This window comes from Grammomys surdaster, unplaced genomic scaffold, assembly GCF_004785775.1.
Source record: "Grammomys surdaster isolate TR1022 unplaced genomic scaffold, NIH_TR_1.0 126313, whole genome shotgun sequence".
NCBI lineage: Eukaryota > Metazoa > Chordata > Mammalia > Rodentia > Muridae > Grammomys > Grammomys surdaster.
In genome coordinates this window covers 1,451,631-1,478,324 of record NW_021621113.1, presented here as the reverse complement: position 1 = coordinate 1,478,324, position 26,694 = coordinate 1,451,631, and the positions used below count along the sequence as shown (strand labels likewise).

The following is a 26,694-nucleotide window of genomic DNA, read 5'->3' as shown; positions in this document are numbered from 1 at the left end:
ATCCTGTCCAGTGCTCTGTCTCCCCTAGACCCAGGCTTCCCAGTCAGGGAAGAGCATACTGGCTGTCTACTCTGGAAACACGGTAGAGTGAGCATTAGTATTACGGGCTAGCCTCCTATTAGCTATTGAGTTGTTGCAGTTCTAAATCCCTGCATCTGAAACTGAGAGCTTATTTGGAGAAGGTCTTTGCAGATGTCATTGGGATGGGGGCATACTGCATGGTGGGATGGGCCCCTTCACCCAAAACTTCTGGTATCCCTATGAAAAGACATATACACAAAAATGTGTATGATGACAAAGGCAGCGGTAGGAGAGATGTGTCTACAAGCTGGGGGGATAAAAAGAACTGGTAGTCACTACCAGATGTGAGGAAAAGTGAGAAAGGATGCTACCAGAGTCCCAGAGGAAACATCTGCTGGCATCACTACCAGATTCGCCACCTCCAGACAGTAACAGGTGAGTGCAGAAACACACTGCTGTTGCTTTAAGGGACCTGGCTTGTTTTGGTTTGTGTTCCTAGCTTGGGATACCCAGCACCTCTTGTATGTTCAGTGTAGGAACACAACAGGTTCTTGTATGGAAAGCTTTGGAGCAGCAGGTAGGTATCAGGTATGGGGGTCACCCTGAGGATATACTTTTCTACTCTGTGTCCTGACCTTGTCGCTAATGGCCATTGGATCATTCTTAGGACTTAGAACCCATTTCCCCAGAAGGATGTCTGCTTCCCTTTTCTCATTCCCATTGGGTGGGTGGGTGGCCATCTTGTATCAATATCCATTTGCTCTGTCTCCCTAGTAGAATGGGGCCATCTGGGGCAAGGGCTGGGTCTGATACCTGAAAGGTATCACAACATGACTCCTTCTGCCTTCTTCTTGGGGCCTGTCTTTTGACTCCTGTCTTGGAGTTCATGAAGGGTGGTAATGGGGATAGCTCATGGACCCCAGAATGCATCATTTCTTTACATCAGTTAGTGAAGGAAAGAAGAATCCTGTCTGCCTCTTCCCTAGGCCATCCACAATGGTGGCTATCTCTCCTCTGCGTTTGACACAATCACTCATTTATCACAAGGTAGCTTGGGAGGCCAGTGGCCCCAGTGTAAAGATTTCAAAAATCATGAGGCTCAGCAAGTCTGCCAGGTTATGAATTAGCAACGAAACCCGTGTCCACAGCTGGCCTGGGATAGCCTGCACACCAACTGATCTGTCCCCGGCAGTCCTCAAAATTGTCTAGCACACTGGGAGATGGAGGAGCACTAAGCAAAGAAAGAGGTGGGAGCTCTGAGGGGTCAAATAATGTGTCTGAGGAGAGGCATGGAAGGGGCCAGAATTTGAACCTAGGCTTCATCCTTTGCAGATGAAGAGCCCAGTCTCCTCCTCCCTGGCTGAGCCTTGCCAGGTTCCTTGAAAGCAGTTACCTTCATAGGAAGCCTTGAATCCCAGGGAGCTGCCACTGCTGTCACTCTGGAAGAGGAGCCACATCTGATGGTGAGTGCTGACGATGAGGTCTGGGACGGACGTACCTGTCAGGCTGTTGGGAGAGAGATTCTTAGAGGTCTGCCCCATGCCAGTGGCCAAGGAAAACAAAGGATTCAGGCCCACTATGGGACTATCATGCTCTAAGTCTGGAGCTAGGCCACATGCCCAAGGCAGAGACATTTCTTAGCTCCTTGTTGGGTTGCTGTGTTAGGTATAGGGTCACTGAATGATCCTCCAAAGCAAAGGCCCAGCCTACTGAAGTACAGGACAGCCTGGTATCATGGCTCCCTTAATGAAACTTCCTTGGCCCAGGAAAGGTGTTTATTGTCTATGAAGATTCCCTGTCTCAGATAGTTCTGAGCACATGGAAAGGTCCCCCAAACACTTCCATTGTGTCAAGGAGAAGTTAGACTGCTAGGGAGAGAAGTCACCTAGAGTATACACCATGAGGTAGCAGTTGTAGGGTGTTTCAAAGAAGTACTTGGCTAGTAGGGAGAGCCAGGCACACAGGCGTGGAACCTTTATTTGACTTTGCCCAAGACAGCTCAGCCTGAACACTTGATGTAACTTCCCTATGAAGCCTGTTCCCCTTGGCTGGGGTAGAGAGAGGTAGATGGATTACTGCATTCACCAAGAACGCCACAGGACACTGTACCTATAGCACCGGGTCTGGGGACCAGTGCAGACTCTATGAGCCAGTCTCTATCCCCCACTTCCCATCTTGACATGGCATTTCACTTACATGTAGAGGACCGTCTTCTGGTCCCCATCCTGCCCACCGTCCCCGACTGTCAGGGTGTCATAGCCCCTCTCCAGATCAAACTCTTCAAAGGCCAGCTTGATCACCTAGAGGAGGGAGCACAGTGTTAGGGACCTGGCAGTAGGTGTGATGAAGTCCGTGAAAGCCTCACTGTGTCCTAATACACCCCAAGTTTCTGGGGAGTCCCCTCCTGCACACACTGCCCATTTCTGTGCCATCCTGAGGAACACAGATACTCCTCCATAGGTTGTATGGTCCCTGGGGGCTCCATGATATCTCTGAAGGTGTTTGTGGCACATCTGGCCAGTTCTGGCAGCTGTCAAAGAGCTACCAGGCACAGCTGGCAGGCCACAAGATGATTGGACTCGTTCTTCATGCTTTCATGAACAGAAATCCCCTCAGGATCAGTGGCAGTGTTAGGCTGCATGTGGAATCTCAGCAATCCTGCCCCCAGGGGGCTGGAAAAGACATCCTAGCCCTTTCCTCTCTTTTTTACCAACTGTTTCCCACCTCTTCTGTTGGTTTAATTGCTGACTAAATGAATGCCCTTGGACGGAGATTTCAATAAGATCTATCTATCTATCTATCTATCTATCTATCTATCTATCTATCTATCTATCTATCTATCATCTATTAGCTTGCCTTAGTCCCATCTTCCACAAGTATTTACTAAGCAGCTGCCATATACTAGGCCAGAGTGGGTTCTTCCCTAACACAACACCATCCCAGCCGTACATGGATGTCATTAGCATATCATACTTTCTGCCTTACTTAAGGTAGGGGTTCCAAGAAGTACACTAATACTGCAGGGACAGGTACAATAGTGGGGGGTCATGGAGTAAGAGGAGCCTGTGGTGGACAGCCGAGGGGTACTCCTCATGACTGAGCCCTCTGAGGGAATTCTGAAGGCTGTGGAGGGCTTCCATCACACCTTAAGGGTGACTGCAAGGGACAGGGGAGCTACAGTAGAAAGGGAACATTCTAGAACAAACTGTAGACAACAGATCCACAGACAGCAGGCGTGCCAGCTGCCTCACTCTGAGGGCTGTCTGGTTGGACCTAGAGAGCAGAGGTGACTCCAGAAGGTTTAGAAGCATGGAGTTTGCCTGGAGATTAATTCAAAGCTCCCACCCGCCATATGGGCTTTCTCCTGAGGGAGGTGACTTCAGCTCGGCTGCTGGCTTGGAACTGACTGGCAGCTGTGAGCTGGGTAGTGGGGAGGGTTGAGGCTTTGGTAGAGGGACAGTGAAGGAGATAGAAGAGAGTCGGGCCCTGGTAACATTTGAGAATGTGTGACTGGGCGGATGTGGGGACTGGGATGGGTGGAAAGTAAGGGAAATCCTGGATGTCGGACAGGTTTGGGGCTTAGGCAGCTGGGCAGTGGGTGGGGCCAACAGCGGATATTCAGAACCAATGGACTCTTTTACCTCTTTCATTCTCCTGCTGATCTTCCCGGGAAACAAAGCTGCTTTTTTGCTGTTGACACTACAAGCCAAGGAGGGCAGACTCCCTCGGTTAGTTTTCCCTGATTATAACGGGTGACTTTGTCATGTTTCTCTGTTCAAAGCAGCCAGCCCAGCCCAGCCCAGAGGTCTATAGGCCAATCCAGACTTACTCCTATTACCTCATTTATCACAGAGGCAAACTCATGCTGCTCACACTGGGGAACCTGGTACCCTCCTCACAGACCCCTCAGCTTGGGCATGGGGTTCCCAGAGGAGAGCAACTCTGAGGAGAACATTCTGGAGTACCAGTCAGATACCACATAGACAAGGGAGGGAGCCATCATACTGGTTGGGGGAAAGCCCAGGGGCTTCCAGGGGGAAATGAAGGCCCGGCTAGCATTTGGAGAAGAAACATTCTCGAGTTTAGCTATTGGATGTGAGAGATAAAATAGCGATCAGAGTGGAGAGAGAACAGCAGTGTGGAAACAGTGTGACTTCTCCAGATGTGTCTGTGTATATATGCATGGTGTGTGTGTGTGTCTGTTTGTGTATCTGCCTGTCTGTCTCTGTGTACATGTGTCTGTGCATTTGTGTCTGTGTGTATGCACATGGCATGTGTGTGTCTGTGTGTGCACATATGTCTTGTGTGTCTGTATGTATGTGCATGATGTATGTGTGTGTCTCTGTGTGTGTACATGTGTGTGTCCTTATGTACATGTGCGGTGTGTGTATGTCTGTGCACGTGTATGTCTGTGTGTATGCAGGTGTGTGTGTATATCTGTGTATGTCTGTGTGTGTACATGTATGTCTGTGTGTATACATGTGTGTATGTGTGAATGACTGTGCACATGTAGGTCTGTGTGTGTCTGTGTGTGTATGCAGGTGCGTGTGCATATTTGTGTGTGTTTGTATGTGTGTGTGTGCCTTTGTGTCTGTGTGTGTGTGTGTGTGTGTGTTGAGGACAGAGGACAACCTTGGATGTTCCTCTGGTAACATCAACACCCTCTACCACCTTTGTTTAAAGACAAGGTCTCTCATTGGCCTGGGAAGTCACCAATGAGGCTAGCCTGGCTGTCCAGCAAGCTCCAGGGAATTTTAGGATTACAAGGGTGCACTAGATCTATAAGCTTTTTTTTTTTAAAGATGGTTCCTGGAGATTAATTCTTGTTCTCTTTACTGACCAGGCTATCTCACCAGCCCCTGTCCAGAGATGTCTAGTAAATCTAGTAATTTAAATATATAGGAAATAGAGGTGGTGACTCAGTAGGAGGAGTGACGCTAAGAAAGGCTGTCTGTCACGCTGAAGATTCGAGTTTGTGTCCTAAACACAACAGCGAACCAGTGAGCATGTTGCAAGCCAGGGCTCGATATGAGGTACCTGCTGCAGCTGCCACGCAAGAGACACGTCCCTCACTTCATCAAGAACCTGCTGAGGGAGGAGGTGCCAGGGAGATGGGATGGATGCCATGGTCCACAGTGGGTAGGAATTCCTTCCTGGCTTCTGTCCAGAATGTTCTCTGTTGGCTGAATGGCAGCATCAAATGTCCCCCTCCCCCATTCAGGCTCGACTTTCCTCCACGTGTCTCATCCTCCGCAGTCCTGCTACGCCAAGTGATTCAGGGAGTGTGGCATCCTAGACTACACATTGAGAACCCCTCCATATCTGTTCCCTCACGGGGCTAATATGGCCCCCAGTGACCACTGGGATGTAAACCATTCTTCACACGCTCGTGTTTGAACACTTGGTCACCAGCAGGTGGCACTGTTTTGAGAGGGCATGGAACTTGACTGGAGGAAGTAGGTTGCTGGGGGTGGGACTTGAAGTGCACAGCCTGGCCTTGCTTCCTTTTCCACAACTCTGGTTCTTTGAGGTCTGCGGGCCAGCCACACATTCCAGCTGCTCCCAGCTCCAACACACTTTCTTACAATGCTGTACTGTCCCATCTCAAGCTGTGAGCTGAGAGAGAGAATCACTGCTCTTACTACTCTGGTAAGAGACCTGAGTGAAGACTGAAGGAGTTGAAAGGGTTTGCGACCCCATGAGGAGAGCAACAATACTAACCAACCAGAGCCCCCAGGGTCTAAACCACCAGCCTGGGATCACTTAGGGAGGGACCCGTGGCTCCAGCTGTATATGTAAGGGAGGATGGCCCTGTCAGGCATAGGTGGGAGAAGAGATCCTTGGTCCCATGAAGGCTGGAGGCCGTGTGTGGGGGAATTTGAGGATGGGGAAATGGGAGTGGGGGGATAAGTGGGGGCATATCCTCATAGAAGCAGGAGGAGGAGGGATGGGATAGGGGGTTCCTGGGCTGGAGGGGGGTAAGGGGATAACATCTGAAATGTAAGTAAAATATCCAATAGAAAAAGAAAAAAGAAAAAAGGCAGAGAGAGAGAGAGAGAGAGAGAGAGAGAGAGAGACTTGGTCAGAGTGATGAAAGAATTGGGGGCTGGTCACCATCAGGATGTGCCCACTTTTGCCCCTCTCCTCACTGCTCCCCTGGCAACTGTCTCTGCCCCAGGGCTCACTACCACTGTACTCAGGGTTCCTATCAATACTCCAGCCATTTGCAGAAGCAGAGAAAGCATCCGATAGCATGGTGCTTTTCCAACCTCTTCTTTCGGATTCCAAGCTTGGGCAAAACTATCAGACTGTGGCACCTCTCACGGTACTAGAACAGAGGTTGGCTGGCCTTTTTGGTAAAGGATCACATCAGAAATACCTTTGCAGACCACATACTTTCTGCCATGCTGCCCTGCTCTGTGTAGCATGAACATGGCCACACACAGCAGGTGCTTCCGTGGGCATGGCTGTGTCCCAGTCAGATTTTATAAAGCTTGGTGGCCCTGAGGTTCTAGTCTGCTGAGCCCTGGCCTTGGAGATTCCCCGAGATGCCTAAGCAAGGTTTTTAATCATCTTACAAGATTTCTTCACTACAATAGCTAATGCCTACAATGAGGTTAATTGTATTCTAAGCATATTATAAAAATCTGCTCATTTGAAAATCAAGATATCTTTTATTTTACAGAGAGGAAGGATTGGGCAGAGAGAGATGATGTAGCTTGCCTAGTTCACATAGTCTGATGGCAGAGTGCTACTGTCAGACGGGTTTCTTACCCCTGTGCTCTAGTGCCTAGGAGCACCTTAGCATGGTCTCAGGTGCCCAACACAGGGACAGTATCCTACCCTCTCAAGCTGCTCCAGGCTCCCAGCTGGATTCCAGCAGGTGTTTGGCAAATGCTTGCCACACAGAAAACATGCCCAGCCAGATGATGTCCCCTGCAGGAGGATCAGCCACCTTCTGTAGTGACTATAGCTCTGGCTAACTGTGGTCATTGTACCAGCTCCTTCCAGCCAGACCTGGGGCAAGGGACACCACTTACCAAGCCATCTCCACAGAGGGAGTGTCTGATCACCAGGCCCATAATGGGAAAATACTGCTTTGAAGGGCAGAACCTCGAGTCATAGAATGATTCCCATCACTGGTTCGTGAGGCCATTGAACATGAACCACACCATGGAATCGTGACCAGGAAGCAGGGGCTAATTACATCAAGAGGCAGGTTCAGCACACAGTGGCTTGCCTTTCAGTAGGACCCAGCACACCAATTCTCCAGGCTTTCCTTTGTTATTTTCTCTTCTGCTTTTGGCCATTGTTTGAATGCGGGATCCTATAATGACTCATTAACTCACATGCAGATCAATCAATCTCACGAGACCCCTTTGTGAGGGAGAACCTTCAGTGGTAGAAACTGGCACGATCAAGAGCCACACTGATACACAGCTCAGACACCCAACTTAAGCCCATTCGATAAATGGATAAACAAACACACCAACGCATCTTCCGGGACATGATAACTGAGTGCCTGCCATGTGCCATGTGTGAAGCTGGCTGCTTCCCATTACGTTATCTCGGCACAACTTAGCACAGCATCGAAACGTCAGGATGCACACGGCCTGCTAGCGCTGGGGACTGCAAGAAGGAGAAGGACGGAAGGAGGGTTCCTGGAGGAAGGAGGGGATGCACAGGGTCTGGCAGTGCAGAGGAAGCCATAGGCTCTGCTGGCCAATTCTGTGAGTGGTTCAGAGTAAGGAAGGAGCAAAGAGGAACTGAGGCAGGGTGGGTGGGGCTAGGAGAACAGTCTGCATGAGGCATCTATTGGATGGTGCACCTAGGCTGGAGCTGGCTGGACTGACGTCATGATCAAGTACATGGGAAGCTATGTCTCAGTATACAGTGGGGACAGGAAGCAGAGACCTCCTGTAGGAACTGGTGTGGGGACCCAGAGTAGGAGAAGGGGCTAGTGAAACAAGGGTCTCTGTTAGTGGCAACGAGAGAGTGCCCCAGAGAGGTGAGACCCCCCCCCCACCTTGGCACAAGACAACCTCTCCTGACAGTGGTGACCAATGTTCTTGAGTAGAGGAAGCCCAGGGTTCCGGCCTGGACAAACTCATCAGGGCAATATGTCTCTCCATTGAGAAACAGGCACACTGGTGGCCTTACTAGTGTTGCCTTCAGGGAGCCTAGGGAACCAGGGGCAGGGACGGGGACTGTGCATACAAAGTGGTGCTGATAAGAAGGCAGAGGAAGGAACAGGGAGCTGGGCATGGTGGGATGATGCAGGCTTTACAGGGAAGACCATGGTGTTTCTCCAGCCTGGAGCAGCAGAGAAGGCACAGGAACACACCTCTAAAGTACCAGGCAGAGAGATCTTTAAGGGCCAGGCATGTCTTTCAACCAGAGTTCAAGGTGTCTGCCACTGGAGCTGCTGGAGTGAACAGTGGATGTAACCCCAGAATGTGGTCAGGAGGGGACTGTTGTTTATCATAGCCTGGCTGGTGGAGCCACTAGAGTCCCCCTTAACACAGAGGCTACAAGTGTTCACAGAGATGCTTGGTATATTCTTTGTAAGGAATGGTCTTGGGAATCAGAGCTGGTCAGGCCTCGCTAGGTATTTCTGATGGTGAACCAAATTCAGTGACTACTATGGTAGGCAGATGTTATATTGGCACTAAGATGAATATTGTAAAAACTTGGGGGGCCCAAATGCCCAGAGTGGGCCTGGAATTGCCCAAGGACACCACATACTGGTTTCCCCTTTCCTTGAATCTGCCAAGTTCCTGGGATGCTAGGTAGTGGGGTTACTTACATCTACTTTATTGAGAAGGGATGGACCCTCTGCCTGCCTCCCCTTGAGCATTATGTTCTTGTCTCCACAATGTAGACTGTGGAGCCTCCAGGTTCTTGGTTTCTGTGGTCATGCTAATGCAGGCTCATGGCCATCCCCATACCTTAACGACTTCTCTCTAACGACCCTTGTTTCACTAGCCCCTCCTCCTACTCTGGGTCCCCACACCATTTCCTACAGGAGGTCTCTGCTTCCTGTCCCCACTGGATCATTCCTAGGTCTGGATCATTCCTAGGTCCTTCCTGAGCACGGATAGTAAGAGATTACTGGCCAGCTGCCTGGGAAGCATAACTGCTCTTCCAAGGAGGTGACTGAGTGACATGTATCCCAGTCTTCATGCCTCAGACCCACCTGTTACTATGCCTAGTCTTTTGCCTGGTAAGAAGTACTCAGGTCTCAACACCTGCCTCTGACCACCTCTCCACTCTGAGTGTCTCTTCTTGTTCTGCCCTCGCCTGTACATGAACTCCAGATTCCAGTCAGCATTCAAAACAAAGAATACAGGTCAAAACACAGCCCATCCGTCCTTCCTCCCTCCATCCCTACAGATCAAGGAATCCTTGTACCCATCCTCTGATGTCTCTCCTCTGTCCAACGAGTCCCCAGATCACTTTTGGGTCCATGCCCAGGCTCTACTCTGAGAGGTCTGCCATGGCCAGTAATCTCTTTATTCTCTGTCACCTATAAGGATTGTTTCCAGTTCTTTTCAAAATCATCTCCCTTCCTTAGGCTTCTACTCCTAGCCATGTGCCCCTCTCTGTCTTGAACCCAGATTTATGCACCACTGAGCATTCATACATCCCACAGTCTGTGTCCCTCTTTTGCCCTGCGAAAGGGATGCTTGTCCTTTTGTATTTTCTCTTTGTGGGCTTATGTGTGTGAATGCACAGATTCATGTATGTACATGAGTGTGAGGGTGCACATGTGTGTGAAGATATGTGTGCATGCATGGATGATGCTTCATGGATGTATATGTAAACATGCATGTTTACAAGCACACATGGACACAAGAGGATAGCCTCAAGTCATCCTCAGGAGTCAGCCACCTTGGTTTTTTAGGTAGAGTCTCTCACTTGGATCTAGGTATTTCTAATTAGTCCAGGCTGGCTAGTGAGAAAGCCCCCGGGGCTGGGATTATGCAAACAAGCACACACCACTACGCTCGGCTTTTTATGTGGGTTTTGGGGATGTGACTGGGGTCTTTATGCTTGCAAGACAAGTACTCTGTCAAGCCGGATTATCTCCTCAGCTATTATATGTTCTTTTAAAGTCCTTCATTGGCTTAAGATAGCTCCAAGTCATCATTCATTTGGTCACTAGATTAGTAGATGTTGAGTGCCTACTGTGTGCCAAGCACCAGTCATCACTTGAGATGCTGTGTTGAGTAAGACCTGCCCCTCTTTTTCTACTCCTCTCCCGACCAGCCATTTTGCCCATTCACCTTCTAAATCCCTCATCTGCTCCTGGTTGATGGCACCATCTTCCTACTTCGTTGGCTGCCACTGGCTTCCTAAATGGTCTTGTTCTCTCTGTATATCCTTCTCTGCTTCTCTCCACTGCCATGCTGGGAAGTTTGTCTAAGCTCCCTGACTCCAAAGCTGTCCTGACTCACGCTACCCTGCTCACCCTACAGTACCCATCCCAGCCACTTCCATCTGTACCTCTCCAGTCAGCAGTAGAGAGTGTCACAATTATGACTGTAGGGGACATTGGAGCCAGAAAGACAGAGGTTGAATCCATGTTGTGACACTTGCTGGTGCGTGGTGACCATTTCCAACCTTTAACCTAGCTGTAATCCAGGTTCCTCACCCATCCAGTGGGTCCGTTAAGACCTCATTCAGTTAAGAGACCGTGATGGGTAGTTTATAGAGAGAGTAGGCTTCATTGGTTCAGTGGCGGGCACAGGATAGATGTGCTGTATGTGCTATTGTTGCTATTAATGACAGCCTAATGCATTCGGCTTTACATCTTTTTGCTTCAAGATAAAACCTGAACATCTGAGCTGAGCTCCTGGGTACCTCATGTTGTGGATCTCACTTGCCTTTGCTTCAGCGGCTGAGCCTGGTTTGGGGGAATTACTTGCATTCTCAGAGGTTGTTCCAAGCCTCAGAGCCTTTGCTCGGCTCACTCAGCTCCTTCCTGTTGACCTGTCCTTCAGACCCTGCTCAACCATCTCCTTAGTGAAAACATCCCTGCCAGGCCAGCTAGTGATGTCTTCCTGAGGCTCCCATAAGTACTCCGGCCACCCTTCCAGCCACACTTCCCTGTACCCAAGCTTTTAAAGTATACAGCTGCCTTCATTTCTAAAGGCAGAAGGTGTAAAATGGCCAAGCAGATGCCCATCTCTTAAAACATACTGTGGACTTAGCTGCTGCACTTTTCTGCTGAAGGAGATGTCCCAGAGTGACTTCCAAGGCACCATTTCCAGGAACAGGTTAGAAAGTATGAGTGGTCCCCTCTGTCAGCAGGAGGCCACTTCATTTCCCCACCTTCAGCTTTGAGATTGCAGCTCACACCCTCCTGGTTGCAAGACAAGTGTGTGTTCTCTGGCTCTCCTCCCACTTGGCATCAGGACTCTGGGGAATCTTTGAGACCTATAGAGAGGGGACCAGCTTCCAGAGAAAGCTCCTTCTTGTGCTCTCTCAGCTCTTCTGCTCTTCCTTAGCCACTTCTGGAATCATATCCAAGAGCTGCAGAGATGTTAAGAGCAACCATTTGCTTTGAAGGGCCTTCTCTTCAGAGGGCCTGGCTCCAGCAGCCCAGACTAAAGCAACCTCTTCTTTGACATATGGTGGAGTGGCCAATATGGAGTCACTAACCTCCATTTACTGGTGAAGTTTGGCTTAATGAGAGGGACACAAACTGAACTTCAGTGAATTCTTAAGCCTCATCCAACCAAGAATTCCTCCTATCCCAACCTTCAAGTACAAAATGAAACCACAGTGATGTCTTCGACTGTTGGGAAAGAACCCTCTGGCCACTTAATAATCCTATAGTAGTAAGTTTTGTGGTGTAGCCTTAGTCCACATGGCTGAGGCAGCCTTCCCTGTTGACCAGGTTTATCACAACACAATGCAATAAAATGTAACTATTTCCATGTAAGATGCTGTGTGTCAAAACTTGCTTTCTGTGTTTTAGTGCTGAGACCTTTGGCACTTGACCTAAAGGATTCTGAAGTATTGGCTAAAACTTAAAAACAAAGGCAAGTTTAAAAGCTTTATAACTTAAGTAGACTGAATGCTATCCTTTGTAAATTCCTATGTAGAAGCCCCCTTAGGACTTGATTAAGAGACGGCCGTATTCTAAAAGGGAGTCCTAACTAGAGAGATATGGTGTCCTTATAGGAGGAGGAGGAAAGGGAGAAGTAGGGAGGGAGAGGAGGAGCAGGAGGAGCATGGGGAGCAGGAGGTCGCAGTTTTGGAGAGCTTCTCTTTGTGCACAGAGGTGAAGTCAAGAGGGGACAAGTTCAGTAGGAGCCTAGAAGCCAGATTGAGTTCTCTGCAGAAACCAAATCTGCTAGCAGCCTGATCATACCCTCTGCCTTGCAGAATTGTAAGGAAATAAATGTCTGCTGTCTAAGCCCCTGCCAGAGTGGGGCCATTTTGTTGGGGAAGTCTAAAACACACTAGCATGAGTAGAAAGAGTCAGGGGCTGATGCATAGCAAGTATGGGGACCCTGACAATGACCTGGAGAACACAGCTGGCCTTAGTCCTGAGGAAGGCCAAGGGGAAGTGCAACTGTGCTTTTAGGAACTTTTGGAGGCAAAGGAACAGATGCCAGAGGACAGGTGTTTCCCCAAGGTGGGGACACTCTTGCACAAATTAGCATGGGGATGAACTAAAAACCAGTCTGTCTGCTCTCATTTAGGGCCATCTGCCCTGTGAGTGGATCAGGAAGCTGTAGAGCCCAGATCTTAACACGGAAAGGGCAGAAAGCAAGACTTCTCCTTGATCATCCATGAAGATGAAGGCCCATAATATGACTCTGAGACCTTCTTGTTCCTTATGCAGTTTGAAACCTCTAGGATGAAAACTTAAATTTGAAGGCAGTTATAGCCAGAGGTAATCCTAGTACCAGGAACAGGCTATGGAGGCTTATACAAACTTTCTAAGGAAACAAAAAAGTTCTATCCTGGCCTCAAATAATCCCCAAAGTTTATTATTCTAGTCATAAAGTAAAAAAAAAAAAATTACACAGCACAGATATAACATAGTTCAGGGAGTCATGGGAGGTAAAATCTGAGTCCCCATTCAGAATCAAATGTAGATACTTCATATTAACAGACACAGAATGCAAAAAAGGCTTCCTTACAAACTGACAAAGGCTCCATGCATGTGAGGAAGAAGAAATATGATTAAGAGCTTGTTACAAAGGACAGATGATGGTATCACAAGTGGAAGCTATTTACAACAGGTCTACAGTGGGCGATATTTATAGCTAGGAAAAGAATACGTGACCAGGAGAAAGGAGAAAAAAATATGATTCAAAGAAACAGAGACAGAGCGACAAACTCATTACAAAAAAGAAGAAGAAGAAGAAGAAGAAGAAGAAGAAGAAGAAGAAGAAGAAGAAGAAGAAGAAGAAGAGAGGCAATAAAGGCCAAGCAACAAGCAACAATAAGAAAGACAATGGCTAAACACTTCCAGGCTTGGAGGAAAGGCACAAGCCACTGTTCCAAGAAGCTTGGTGAGCTCACACAGGAAGATGTGTGAGATGCCCACATCTGGACACAGGGTAGTGAGGCCAAGCAGAAGGTCATGAAGCAGACTCAGAGAACACCACGCAAAGAAGTGGTGACAATCGACAGGGGCAGCAGAAGACAGCAGACTGGTCAAGAGACATCCCAAGACAAAAGAGAGCTAAGAAAGTTGGCCAGTGACAGGACCGTGACCTAAAGCACGGAGCTGGGGAGGGGAGAAGGTAATTCTGCAGGGTAAGGTTGTGATGGAAGCGACTGGGAATAAAGAGATGCTGAATAAGCAAGCAAGTCCAAACCAGAAGCCAGAGCCAGCGCTGGCTCATTGAACAGTAACATTGCAGAGTGTGGGAGACAACAAGGTGACAGAAACATACGCAGTGGAGAACAGTGAGGTCATTCAAGGTGCGGTGTTTTGTGATCCCTGACCTCTCAGGAAGGAAAAGACATAAAATTAGAGAGCATGAGGCTTACTAAATATACACATTCATATTTCTGGAGTATTTTAGATTAGTTCTAATAGAATTGAATGATTAAATATGATTACATTGGTTTCTCTAAAAGATTATAAGTCTGTGGTTTTTATGCACAAAACAAACAAACCCAGCATACCCAAGTAAAAGCTAAAAGTAATAGGATAGAATAGACAAGTTGGACACCAAAAGAAACGATGTAATTGCTGAGGGTGAGGGAGGGAGACAGAAGCTTCAAGGAAAAAATTTATCACAGATAGTCATTACATACTTCTTTTGAAATAGTTGATTTACCAGGAAAGCATGTAACGTTCAATCTGTGTTTGTAATTAGACACTCCCAAAATACAGGACACACAAACTGACAGAACCTCAAATAAAAACAGGCAAACCTGCTGTCATAGTGGGAGATTTTAATACCCTTCCTCAGAGGTGGGTGAGGAGCAGACCAGTGGAAGATCACTTGTCTAGCAGGTGTGAGGCCCCTGATTCAATCCTTAGCACAAAAGTCAGAAAAAAAATAAAAAGGGTGAGAGATGGTTCAGTGGTTATGAGCTCTTGCTGTTTTATCAGAGGACCTGGGTTTGCTTCCCAGCACCCACATGGTGATTCCAGTTTTAAGAGATCCAGTATCCACTCCTGACTTCCTTAGATGTTGGGCACACATGTGGTGTATATATACATACATACATACATACATACATACATACACAAACACACATACACAGACAAAGCATTCATACATGTAAAATAAAAACAAATAGATCTTAAAAGATACAAATTTGAACCAAATAACTATCAGAACTAAATTTCATAACTATGCTACACATATTGCTTATAAAATTCATAGAGATATGGTCAAAATAGTCATCAGAGGGAAATTTGTAGCCTTAGATGCTGAAATAAGATTGTAAATAGTGGACTAAGCAGACAAAATAAAATGCTAGACAGAAAAATAAAAATAAACACACAGAAGGAAAGAAACAAAAAAGAGCCGAAATTGGTGAAACAGAAAATATTTTTAAAGGAGTCTTGACAAAACCAAACTCAGTTCTTTGAAGAAACTAGCAGATATGCAGCTTTTGGCAATACTGTTTTTTTTTTTAAGGTATAAATAAGAAAGGAAAGGGGACACAAAAGCAAACATTAGCAGATACTGTAGCTGCAGTAAGAGATGGAAGCATAACTGCCTATACAATACTTCTGAACATTCAGTTAAATGAACTCAAGACAAAACAAATGACCTAGATTACCCTTTAGTCATTAGAGATATTGAGTCTGGAGTTTAATCTCCCAGCACCAGATCCAGACACTTTGGCTGAAAAGATCCACTGAACTTTAAAGCAAAAGTTATTGCAATTTTCCACTGACGATCCCTGGAGACAGTGGGAAATATTTCCCAAATTGTTTTATGAAGCCAGCCCTTTCTTGATACAAAATTCTGGCAAGGATAAAGAAAAAGGAGAGACCTAACAAAATAGGAACATACTGTTGAATGAGATGTTAGCAAGTTAAATCTAGAGGAGTATGGTAAGTGTCCACACTAGGTGACAGGTAAAGGACTTACGGCTTCGACTAGTGACATTGGGAGGGGCAGCATACACTAATCACTCCAGGGTGGGAATCAAGGAGCAGAATAAAGATGGTATCACAGGTGTGGGAAAGTTTTTGATAAAATTCAATGCCCATTCTCAATAAAAAGTCTTGGTAAACTAGGATATGAAAGACATTCCCCCAGGCCCCAAAGGAAACTCTCTAGATTGAAAATACTCATGCTCCAGGAGACATCACACAGAATAGTGAAGAAACAAATTCCACTCAGCATCAGTGCACCACCATCAGAAACGGTAAATGGATTGGAAAGGAAGAGATAAAGCCATCAGTCTTTGCAGATGTCAACAGTCTGCAGAAAACGCCAAGAAAACCACAGAAAAACAATCTCAAGATATTTGCTCTGTATAAAAAACCAGGTACAAAAATTGATTGCATTTTCCATTGAGCACCAGGAAACAGGTAGACGGTGGGGTTTGAAAGCCATGACATACAAATCATACTGCTATATTTACATAGAAGAAGATATAGAGAGTATTTTTGAACAAATGAATCAAGAAATGAGTAAGAGCTGTAATGGAGACAAGTTCACTGAGAGCCACAAAAGAGATCTTAAGCAAGCAGAAAGACATACCATGTTCATGGACCAAAGGACTTGGCATCAACAAATCAGAGAGAATTCAAGTGATTCAGACAGGTTGCTGTGGATCCTGGCAAGACTGTCACAGTTTTAAAAAGATAACAAAATAAGCAAACAAACAAAAACCCCTGAAATTGAAAAAACAAAAACTCAAAACAACAACAGCAACAACAGCAACCTCCTCACCCCCAGTGATGGGAATGAACACATGAAAGGTGGTGGGTAACAGAGTAGAGCTGTACACAGCCTAGATAAATGATGCGGGACGTTCATTAAACACAAGGTTACAAGAGGTTGGAGAGATGGCTCAGTGGTTAAGAGTAGTTCCAGATGCTTCCAGAGGTCCTGAGTTCATTTCCCAGCAACCACATGGTAGCTCATGACCATCTACAACGGGATCTGATGTCCTCTTCTGCCATGTACACCACAGATATGCACACAGAATGCTCATGAACACTAAAAACCAAAAAACAAACAAACAAACAAACAAACAAAAAACCCAACAACAAAACCCCACAAGATTATACTTATATGCAGTTCGAATGTTCAGACCTGAAGCATTCTACTCTAGGGACATTCAATTAAGTATAAGCAAGCACAATAAACAACAGAAACACTTCAGGCCGTGGCTAGGAGTGTGGGGGATTGGCTTGGGTAGCACACCACCAAGGTAGCTCATTATTTCCTGATCTTTCCTTTTTCGTGTGCTCAGACACGGCTACTCAGCATTCCATGGATTAATGTTACTTCTTTCTTATGTCTTTTTATTTCTTCAAAACCTAATGAAAGAGAATGGAAGCTCTCTGCAGAGAAGCTATCACCAGGAGGCTCGTGGGTTTGCGGTCCCTAACCTGCACCTGTCCACAGGACCCTGACAGCCCCGACTGTGGGAGCCTTACCTTGGCAGGGTTGAGTGCTGTGATGATCCACACACAGTGTGCGTTGTTGTCATACTGAATGGGGAAGTTGGGGGACGTGATGATGCCCGAGGGACCTCGGAGGTGGGCATCACACATACGGGCTGCGGAGAGGAGATGAGACAGACACTTCAGTTTACAGCAAGTTCAGTCCTTCCTGTCTCCCACACACAGCCCAGAAGAGATGCCACCTGGACAGTCTTTTCCCAGAAACCACCTACTTCCTGCATATATGCCCACCTTTCCCAGCAGGCTCAGAGGGAAGTCACAGTGCCTGGAGCCAAGACAGGCTCAACACTCTCCTTAAGTCTACCCTTCCTCCCCAACTCCACTGAGATAAGGCAGCTCACCTTAAAGAGTGAGCAGACCAGGGCTGGGTGGGTCACAGGCACCTAGGGACACACTAAGCACCCTGCTCCATTCCTGTCTGCAGCCTATGTCTCCAAACCAGTCGCGTGCTGCAAGGAACCCCCAGACTTCTTATCTAGTAGCCTGACTTCAGCCCTTTACACTACCACCTTGCCGGCTTTCTGAACTAGAGTCTCAGGATGCCCTGGTGAAGGCTACCCTAACTATCAGAAAGCATGCCTGTGCCCAAGGACTCTGCCTAAATGCCCAGCTCAACCCAGCTCCAGGCACCAGAGCAGCTTCAGAACCAGCCTGTTGCTTCCCTCATCCATCCCTGACTCAGCCCATGCCTTGGAGCCGGCTTTTGACTGGAAGCATAAAGACTCAAGGTGAATTAGAAGAAGTGCTTTCCTCAAGTAGATATAAAGTGTTATCAATCACAGCTTAATCTAATTAAGCTCTTTAAAATAGCTTCGAAACTAATTAGATTAAGGGGTGATTGATCTCATTTAAGGTTCCACGTTGGGTCTAGGTGTTTGCTTCCTTTTAAGAACCATGTGCACGGAGTCCTAGCCACCTCATTCTTCAACGTTAGCACACAGCTATTTTAATAAAGGGCTCTCCGAGCCTGCTCTGTCACTGCTCATACAACAATTCATCCCAATTGCAGGCAGAGTGCCTAACAGTGAAGACCGAGCGTGCAAACTCAACAGGCCTAAGCATGTGAAATGGGCGCGCTGTCAGACGTGCTTTCTGTTGATGACCTCAAACTTCCTGGAGCTGCTCTTTGTGTGGAGCCGGGCATGACAAACCTTTCCCAGGGAGCCCCTCCTGGGAGTCTGAGAAGAAGGCTCCACGGCTCCCAGGTGTAATGAATCGCTTGTCGTGGCCTGCAGTTTCTCACACTCATTCAGTCCAACATTTATTAAGCGGCTATTATGGGCTGGCCAGAATGTGGGCCGAGAAATACGTCAGCAGGGTGCTGCTTCTCTCAAGGAAGCTGGTGGCATAGATGGGAACCTGGGAGCCCTCACAGGTGACCACAGTGCCTGTAATTACAGGGCTGTTTTGAGGGGCTCTGGGTCATCACAGATGGTTTTGATGGTTCATCTTACTCTGTACTTATAGGGATTATCCCCCACAATTCACCACAATATTGATTGAATTGAGTTTAGTGTGTGTGTGTGTGTGCGTGCATGCACGTGTGCTTGCATGCATGTGTGTAGACCAGACATCAACATTAGGTGTATTTCTTCATGGCTTTCCAGCTTACTTTTCTTTTTGAGACTAGATCTCTCTACTCAACCCAGACTTCAGTGATTTGGCTAGTCTGGGTGGCCAACAAGCCCCCAGAAGCCCCCTAACACTGGGTTACTGGAGTGCACTGTCACACCCAGCTTTTATATGTACAGGGGATTCAAACTCAGGTCCTCATGTTTGTGCAGCAAACACCTTACCCACTGAGCCACATCCTCAGCCCCTGAATTGAGTTTGGATACCCCAGCCCCCTGCTCTCATGTGTACCCAATTGCTCCTTTCACTGTATTGAAAGCCATGTTGACTCACAGGTGACACTTGGGGAGGATGGCATAGTTGAGGACAGGCCAGTCTTAGAGGCTTAGCACTCTAAATCTATCTGTTGGCTCTTCAGGTCTGGGGGAGTGAGCAACCCTTCCACACACACCTCTTTCTTTTCCCAATGGAACAGGTGACACTACCTCAGTGAGTCCTGGTGAGAGTGACAGACAGGACATTCTCTGTATTCAACAAAGGGGTCCCAGAACTGCCAGACTCAGTCCCTTTCTCTACATTCAAGACTTTCTCCTGGGTTCAGGAGTCCTAGTCCAGCTTTCTCGAAGTTTCTATGTGGGTGTGTATCGACATTTATATACAGGAGCACGTGGGTGTCTTCCTCATTCACTTGCCACCTTAGTATTTTTGAGATGGAATCTCTCACTGCGTCTACAGCTTGCCAATTCTGCTACATCGGCTGCTCACCAAGTCCCAGCTCTCCCACACTCTGCCTCCTTACCGCTGACATTACAGGTACTGGCTGCTACATACAGCTTCTCCCCTACCTCCCCATTGGTACTGGGTTATTGAACTCAGGTCCTCACGCTTGTGTGGCAAACTCTTTACTGACTGAGCCACCTCCTGGGAAGCCCTTGAAGTTCCTTTACATAGGTTTTCCCTCTGACACGATTCCCATCCCACCTGTACAAAGAAGATCTGAAAATTCAGTACTCCAGCCCTGCAGAGAATCCTCGCGCAGCCCCCCACCCCCACCCCGCCCAGCAGCATCTCCCACCTCTTCTGGGAAGTTTGGTTTTGCTGCCAAAAGACTCGATTTATCCTGAGCTTGTTTCCAAGAATTAGATGGTATTTTCAGTGTGTTAAAATATGCCGAAGGTAATTAGAGAGAATAGGTCAAAAAGCATTTACCACTTTAAGAACTTGGAGGGGTTTAATTAAAAATATTACAATTTGCAGATACTTAGCACCGAGTACCTTAAGACAGGTTCCAGATGGAGTCTGAGCTGCTTTTTTTCTGTCTGCTGCCTGCGCAAGGTCAGACAGGGGATGGTGCAGACAGACTTCTGCCCCCTGAGCAGCCAACTCCAGGGATCCCACCCGCAGATGAACAGCTCCTCACTGTGACCCAGATGGGCTATCCAAATGGCAGCTTCTCAGACAGCCTCTGAATCAGTGAAGGGATGTATCTTCCCATTTCCCTATTTGCAATTTCCCATCTAGCCTCTTCTACAGGGACTTCTCCCCATCTTCCGGGCTTCCTACCCTTCCTCAGGGCATCATGGTGCTGTGTCATGAGGAACAGGACCCTTGAGAACTGTAGAGAGACACAACCTGGAACCACAGCCGATTCTAGCCTTGAAATTGTTTGACCCCAGAGCAGTGAGCCACTCCAAGCGCAAGAGGGGTGCAGTGCAAATCTGACCCCTGTGACCCAGCTTCTCTCATTTGATTTCCACCTTGATCCAGGCTGCCTTCTCTTGCTTCTCCTGGGATTGACCTCCCTCTAGCCCAAACACAATTCCCATCTCACACAAGTTAATTACTTTTCTTCAGACAGGGTTTTGTTATGTAGCCTAGGCTACCCTGTAACTTTTGGTCTCTTGACTTAGTGCCTCTCCCTCCCCCAGTGTTAGACATGCAGGCGTGTTCTGTCACACCTGGCCTCCCACTACTCTACTAGGCCCATGGATCCCTGCTGTAGCTGCAATTTCGTCCTGCCTAACCGAAGTCTTTCTTCTCTCCAACCCTTGCTTCTGACGTCCTCTGTGGTTAACATCCTGTTCCTTCTATTGTCATTTCTTTCTGCAAATGAGTCTAACCATCCCTGGGATTATATTGGACCCACGGTGACTACCGATGTTCTCTCTATTCGCCAGGCCTCTTCCATCTTCTTGTTTTCTCTTCCATCCTAACCCAGCCTAGACCTCATGGTCTACTATCATGGTCAATTTCTTGCAAATCCCAAGTCTCCCTTCTGTCCCCTTTAATCAGTTGCATGGGAGAAATCAATTGTGGACTGATGACCGGCCCCCAGAGATTTTCCATATCTGCCTTCACATAGTTGAGCTTTGATGGAAAAAAAAATCACAGGAGAAGCAAAGCTGGTGTCTCTTTATGTTCGTTAGCCACCTCAAACTCTTTCCAGGAATCTCCCAACAGCCTTGCCACTGAACTCTGTCAGTTCACCAACTTCTGCCTCCTAAAGATCCTCTCATGCCTTCCAAGGGTCCTCTGGCCTCTAGTCCCGCCCTTCATCCCACTCTGTTCTCCTGCCTGATGATTTTGACACCTTCCTGAATTTGGAGAAAGCAGGAAGCTATTCTGCAGACACACCCTCTTCCTGACTCCCCAAGGTGTAACCCTTCCGGCTGATGATTATCCTTCTGCTCTAGCCTAGAGATGGCCCCTTCTTTGAAGTGCTGGTTCCTTCTACAGGATCTGGATCACTACCCTCTCCATTCCAGGAGCAGCCGCATCTGTGGCCATACACAGAAGCCTTATGTCCTTGGAACCAGGAAGTCCAGCTATCATAGCAACCTGTCTCCTCTCACTAATACTTTCAGTAGGGTCACTTTGCTCACAATGCCCCTGATATCCTACAGCCTAGGCCTTTCTCATCCACTGTCTTCCAGACTTCCCATCTTAGACCCTCTTCATCTTCCCTCTCCTCCTCCTCCTCCTCTTCTTCCTCCTCCTCTTCTTCTTCCTCCTCCTCCTCCTCCTCCTCCTCCTCCTCCTCCTCCTCCTCCTCCTCCTCCTCCTTCTCCTCCTCTTCTTCTGCTACCTAGACTGGACCTCAAGACAACTCACCAGTATTTCCAGTTCCCTCCACACCTTCATACCATACCTGATCAAAAGACTGCCTTTGTTCAAATCTCCTATCTGCTTTCTCTTCCTAACTTCTGAGCCTGGTGGCCACTGGGACAACTGTGGTCACACCATAGATTCAAGCTTTGACATCAAAACAAGTTGGCCTTCTGTCCCCGGTCCTCCTTTGGCTTCCTCCCAATTTCCTGAAGAACAACCTCAACATTGAGGCAAGCCATTTAATCCCACTGGTAGCTTCTGCTTGACCTTTCTGGAGTATCTGACCCCAATGGCCCATCTCCAACACACAGGCTTTGGTTTTTCTCCTTCTTCCTTAACTCTTTCAAAGCAGGTGAGTATTCTCAGAGGAGAGTTCTCAGTATGTAAACTACAAATTTTCTAACATTAGAAATTCAGTCAAAACAAAGCTATCAAGAAGGGAGAGCTGCTCCACACAGTTCCCCCATAGTCTGACTCTGAAGGAGGTCCAGGTGCAATTCTCAAGAATAAGTAGCCAAGAGCATTTAGAGCGAGGGGTTGAAACAGCTCAACTGATTGGCTTTGTGCCTTTGAGCAAGTTGGTCAACTACTAGAAGTTTCAGCTCAACATGAAATATGGTTATTGCTACTTGCCTCATAAAAAAAAGATGAAAAATGCCCAGTGCGTGCTATGCTTTAGACAAGTATGAATGTCTTAATAAGTGAGAGCTTTATTGTTGGTACACACAGGTAAGGGGCTGGGACAATAGTGGGAGATTTCTCATTGGCACATACAGGTAAGGGGCTGGGACAATAGGGCATGGGTTCTAGTAACTCAGTAGAACATCTGTACCAGAAGAGGAAAGAAGACAGGGTAATGGAGGGGAAAAGTGAGGATGGAGGAGACAGTAAGGAAGGGATGGAGGGAGAGGAGGGAACACTTGAACAACAATGTGTAAGGATTCAGCCCAGGAATCTGATCTTGTCGTGGCCACCAAGGCAGAAAGACATCTGTAATAATCATTAATAATCATGCCATTTCATTTAGCCTACTTTATGGACAGCTCCCATGTCCCTTCCCATTTTACAGGCAAGGGAAAAGATGCAGATCCATTTTATCAACGTTTCCTGTGCCATCTAGATTGTTAATAACAAAGTTGGGACTTGAACTTTGAGTCCTACATATGGTATTCTGTCCTGCCTAGATGATTGTATTCTAAATGCACATGTACAGACAGACAGACAGGCACCACTACCCTGTCTTTTTATGTACACACATAAAGAGACAGACAGAAGACAGACAGACAGACAGACAGACACACACACACACACACACACACACACACACACACACACACACAGAGTCTTGTTTTCTGTTCACTTCCTGTCAGGGGTTTTCACCCTGTCAGGTATTTGGTGACATAAACATAAAAGTAAAAACACAACCCATGTTCTGCCTTTTTGAAAGCAAGCTCTGCACGATCAAGCTTTTATAGGAAACAGGTGCAGTTCTGTGTGCCTGCGATTATGCACTTGGAGAATGGAAGGGGTGGTTTCCAAGATTCAGTGTCACCCTTGGATGCTGAGCAAGGCTGAGGCTAGCCTGGGCTACTTGAGGTCTTGTCTCAAAACTTAAAACAGCAAAGATTTTCCAGGAGTCAAAGCAGAGGCTAACTTCTTCTGCTGGGAGGGGAAGAGGAGGCTGGAATACATCACCAATTTCAAAACTTCCAAAATGAGGGCACAGTTCCATAGTCCTTGTTCACATCAATCACAAATCCGACTCATTCTGGTGGCCCTCAAACATTTATCAAGAAGCTATTATTTGCCTGTCTGTGTGTTTTAGTATAATTAATTGTGTGGAAAAGTGAATAATTAAAGCCACATCATATTTTACATGCGTCGGGAAAACAATAACCCATGTATGGTGGGCTGAGTACTTTACAGTGCCATTTTGGGTAACCTGCTTTAAAGTGGAACTTTGTGTGATTGAAGGATTTTTGTCCCTTTCTTTGTCAGAGAGAGAGAGAGAGAGAGAGAGAGAGAGAGAGAGAGAGAGAGAGAGAAACCACAATTGCTGTAGAAATTCCAATTAGTTTAAAACAAAAGATCTGGTGGCTGTGGTTGGGGGAGTCTCAAAGACCGTCAGAATAGATTCTGCATCTAAGATGGAGGTCTGCTCACGACCTTCAGGAAAGCCGGAGAACTATCTTCTGAATCTAAGCCTTGGGCTTCCACTGTCTCCCTCTCCACAGCCTTCGCCAGAGGAATCATGAGGAGAGGAAGGCAGGAGGGTCAGGCTTTGCTGAGACCCCACTCCCTTCAGTAATGTACCTTGCTTCCATCTCAGTCAAAATCAGGGAAGGTTTGGTTTTCTCTTTCACTTACAAGGGTCCTGTGGCGAAGGCTAATGAAGAGCCCCAGCCCGGATCAGCCAGCTGAGGGACTGCAGTGCACAGGAGAGTGGCTTCTGGGAGGACTGACAGCCACTATAGGATGAGGTGTACTCTGCAGCTCCAGCTAAAGGCCAGCTGTGCAGCAGGGTAAGTTACACAGCTGTGCACGTGAGCCCGCGGGTATCCCTGCCCACTTCTAAATGAGTGACATCAAGTTCATTGTGTGCACCTGGAGATGCTGTGGGGCAGTTGGGTAGTGAGTCTTCAATTCAGCAGGGAGGAAAAGGGATCCAGAGAGGTGAAGCTTACGACCCAAGGACGCACAACTACAGAGTAGCAATGGCTGGATTAGAAGGGCCACCCCCTGCCACCCGCTTTCACAATAACACGGGGTCCAGTGGGGTAACAGGTGAAAGCAGTCCAGTGCTTAGTGAAAGTTTGCAGAGAGGTTAGTCCAGTATCAGGTTCACTAGAGACAGCTCAGGTGGGGCCCACAACATACATATCTGGATATATATATATATATATGTATATATATATATATATATATGATAAATATTAAGCAATAAACAAAAGTTTGACTAAACTATACCTCTTAGGGTTGGCAAATTTCGTGCCAGCCACCGCGATCATACAATTAACCCAAACTAATTATTCTTGGCATAATATGTATCACTATGTAGGTGTTTGGAATGACATGGCAGAAAGGCACAAAGCCCAGTATATGCAGTACATCTTGGCCAACTTAAAGCTGAACAATAGGAAAGAGTGGAAGGCCCAACTGGAAGATATTTTCATGATTCCTCATCAGATATTCCTTCCAGATTCCTCATCAACACGGATTAGCTCTGACCACACATTCTTCCAGATAATCATGGTTTAGTTCTCTTCCACAGCCCACTCCTGCTCTGAGTGAGTTTCATCTTGATGAAAAGGTGCTTACGAAGTAAAGCATCACCTTTGGTCATAAGGATCCAGGATAGAACCATTTTAGTGGGTAATATATATCTTCTCACCTAGAGGGGTCCTCAGGCACCTGGGGCTATCTAAGAGCCGAGTGTCGTACTGCCCCTCTGATGGTCATTCACCCACTTCCAACATGTGGATAATTTATGGCTGTTGGTAGGTAGTTCTCTTTGGTTTATATGCTAGGTGGGAATGTGGACAGTAGGGCCCTTGAGGACAGGATAGCCAGGTTTGCTGTCAGAGAAGCTCACTGAGCAGGCTTTTGATGCCTTGATCTCTTGTCATCTCTATACAGTTAAAAGCATTGCTTCAGAAACCACAGGTCTCTTTACTGCAGAGTGTGGGCAAAGCAGTGGCAGCACTGAGGGTAGAAGGCTGGGATGTGTGTCTGTCATCTAAGACAAGAATGTGAAGGGTGGCTTGCTTTCCTATTTTTGTGTGGTTCTGATCTCTGTGCAATGTGTCAGCAACCTGCTTCCTATGCCTCTCCTCTCGGACTATGAAGTCCACGCAGGGCAGAGGTTATGTCTGTCTCCCCACTCCTCTATGCCAGCTCCTAGCAAAGGCCTTGATACAGAGAAGATGCCAGATAAACAGGGTGATTAGTCAAAGATGTGAGACCTGAGGTTTAGGGAGCAGTAGAGAGCAAGCTGAGTCAGCCTGGTGGATGGTCTAGGTCTCCATGCCCAGCCTGGATGTCTGAGGGAACTCCCTCCCCCAGGGGCCCTCACCTCTGCAGACTGGCCTGTGGTCACTCCAGGCTGCAAACATGTCGCTCACTTTCATGCAGGTGATCCTCTTGGACCCTTGCAGGTCATAGCCTTCGTTGCAGGTGAACTGGACGCTGGATCCTAACCTGGGAGACAAGGTGTGTTATGAGTTCATTCTCTGGGCCCGCTAAGCCCTGCCTTGTGGAGTACACCCTGGCTTCTGACACATGTCTCCTGGGGAACATTCTTTCTGGCCTTTCATCTGGTGTCTTCTCTTCACCACTTAAAATCTGTTGAAGGCTGCAGCTGCCCTTCATCTTAGTTGTTTGGGAACATTTGATGGTTTTAGGATTGAGTTAAAAGGCGACTTTGTGAGCCGAGAGCACTGCTGGGAGATAAGCATCAATTAGGGCTCACGGTGGGCGGATGGTACCCATAAACCAGGGTGAAAATGGACGGATATAGGAAGATTCCTTGGTAGTACAAAACTGCAAAAATTTACTACCTGAGGGGCTCTGAGGTACACCAGATGACAATAGGCCTGTCATCATTCACATACCATGTCAGAGTGACGGCCCTTTAAACTCTGGCTGGCTACACACATTTTGTGGCCATTTAACATAGGCATGTTTTAGTTATACCTGGTTATACCCTATAAGACAGAGATATTCCCCCAAGGATCAGACTAGGAGAGACAACAGTCTATTCCTAGTAAATGTTACTCTGCATCCATCTCACCTTCCCCACCCCACCTCCAGGAAAGCCAGGCCTTGTTCCCCTTACCCTGACCCAGGCCACCCCACCCCACCCC

At 47.3% G+C, this 26,694-nt stretch overlaps 1 protein-coding gene across 1 annotated transcript in view; it reads right to left on the bottom strand.

The window, feature by feature from the left end:
* Positions 1 to 26,694, bottom strand: part of Csmd2 (CUB and Sushi multiple domains 2) — a 583,606-nt gene that overhangs the window by 235,923 nt on the left and 320,989 nt on the right. Inside the window, exons 9-12 of the mRNA XM_028759696.1 lie at positions 25,905 to 26,029; positions 17,126 to 17,247; positions 2,218 to 2,321; positions 1,415 to 1,527 (exon numbers count right to left, since the gene is read on the bottom strand). Coding sequence (XP_028615529.1) covers positions 1,415 to 1,527; positions 2,218 to 2,321; positions 17,126 to 17,247; positions 25,905 to 26,029 — 464 coding nt within the window. The remainder of the gene's footprint in view (positions 1 to 1,414; positions 1,528 to 2,217; positions 2,322 to 17,125; positions 17,248 to 25,904; positions 26,030 to 26,694) is intronic.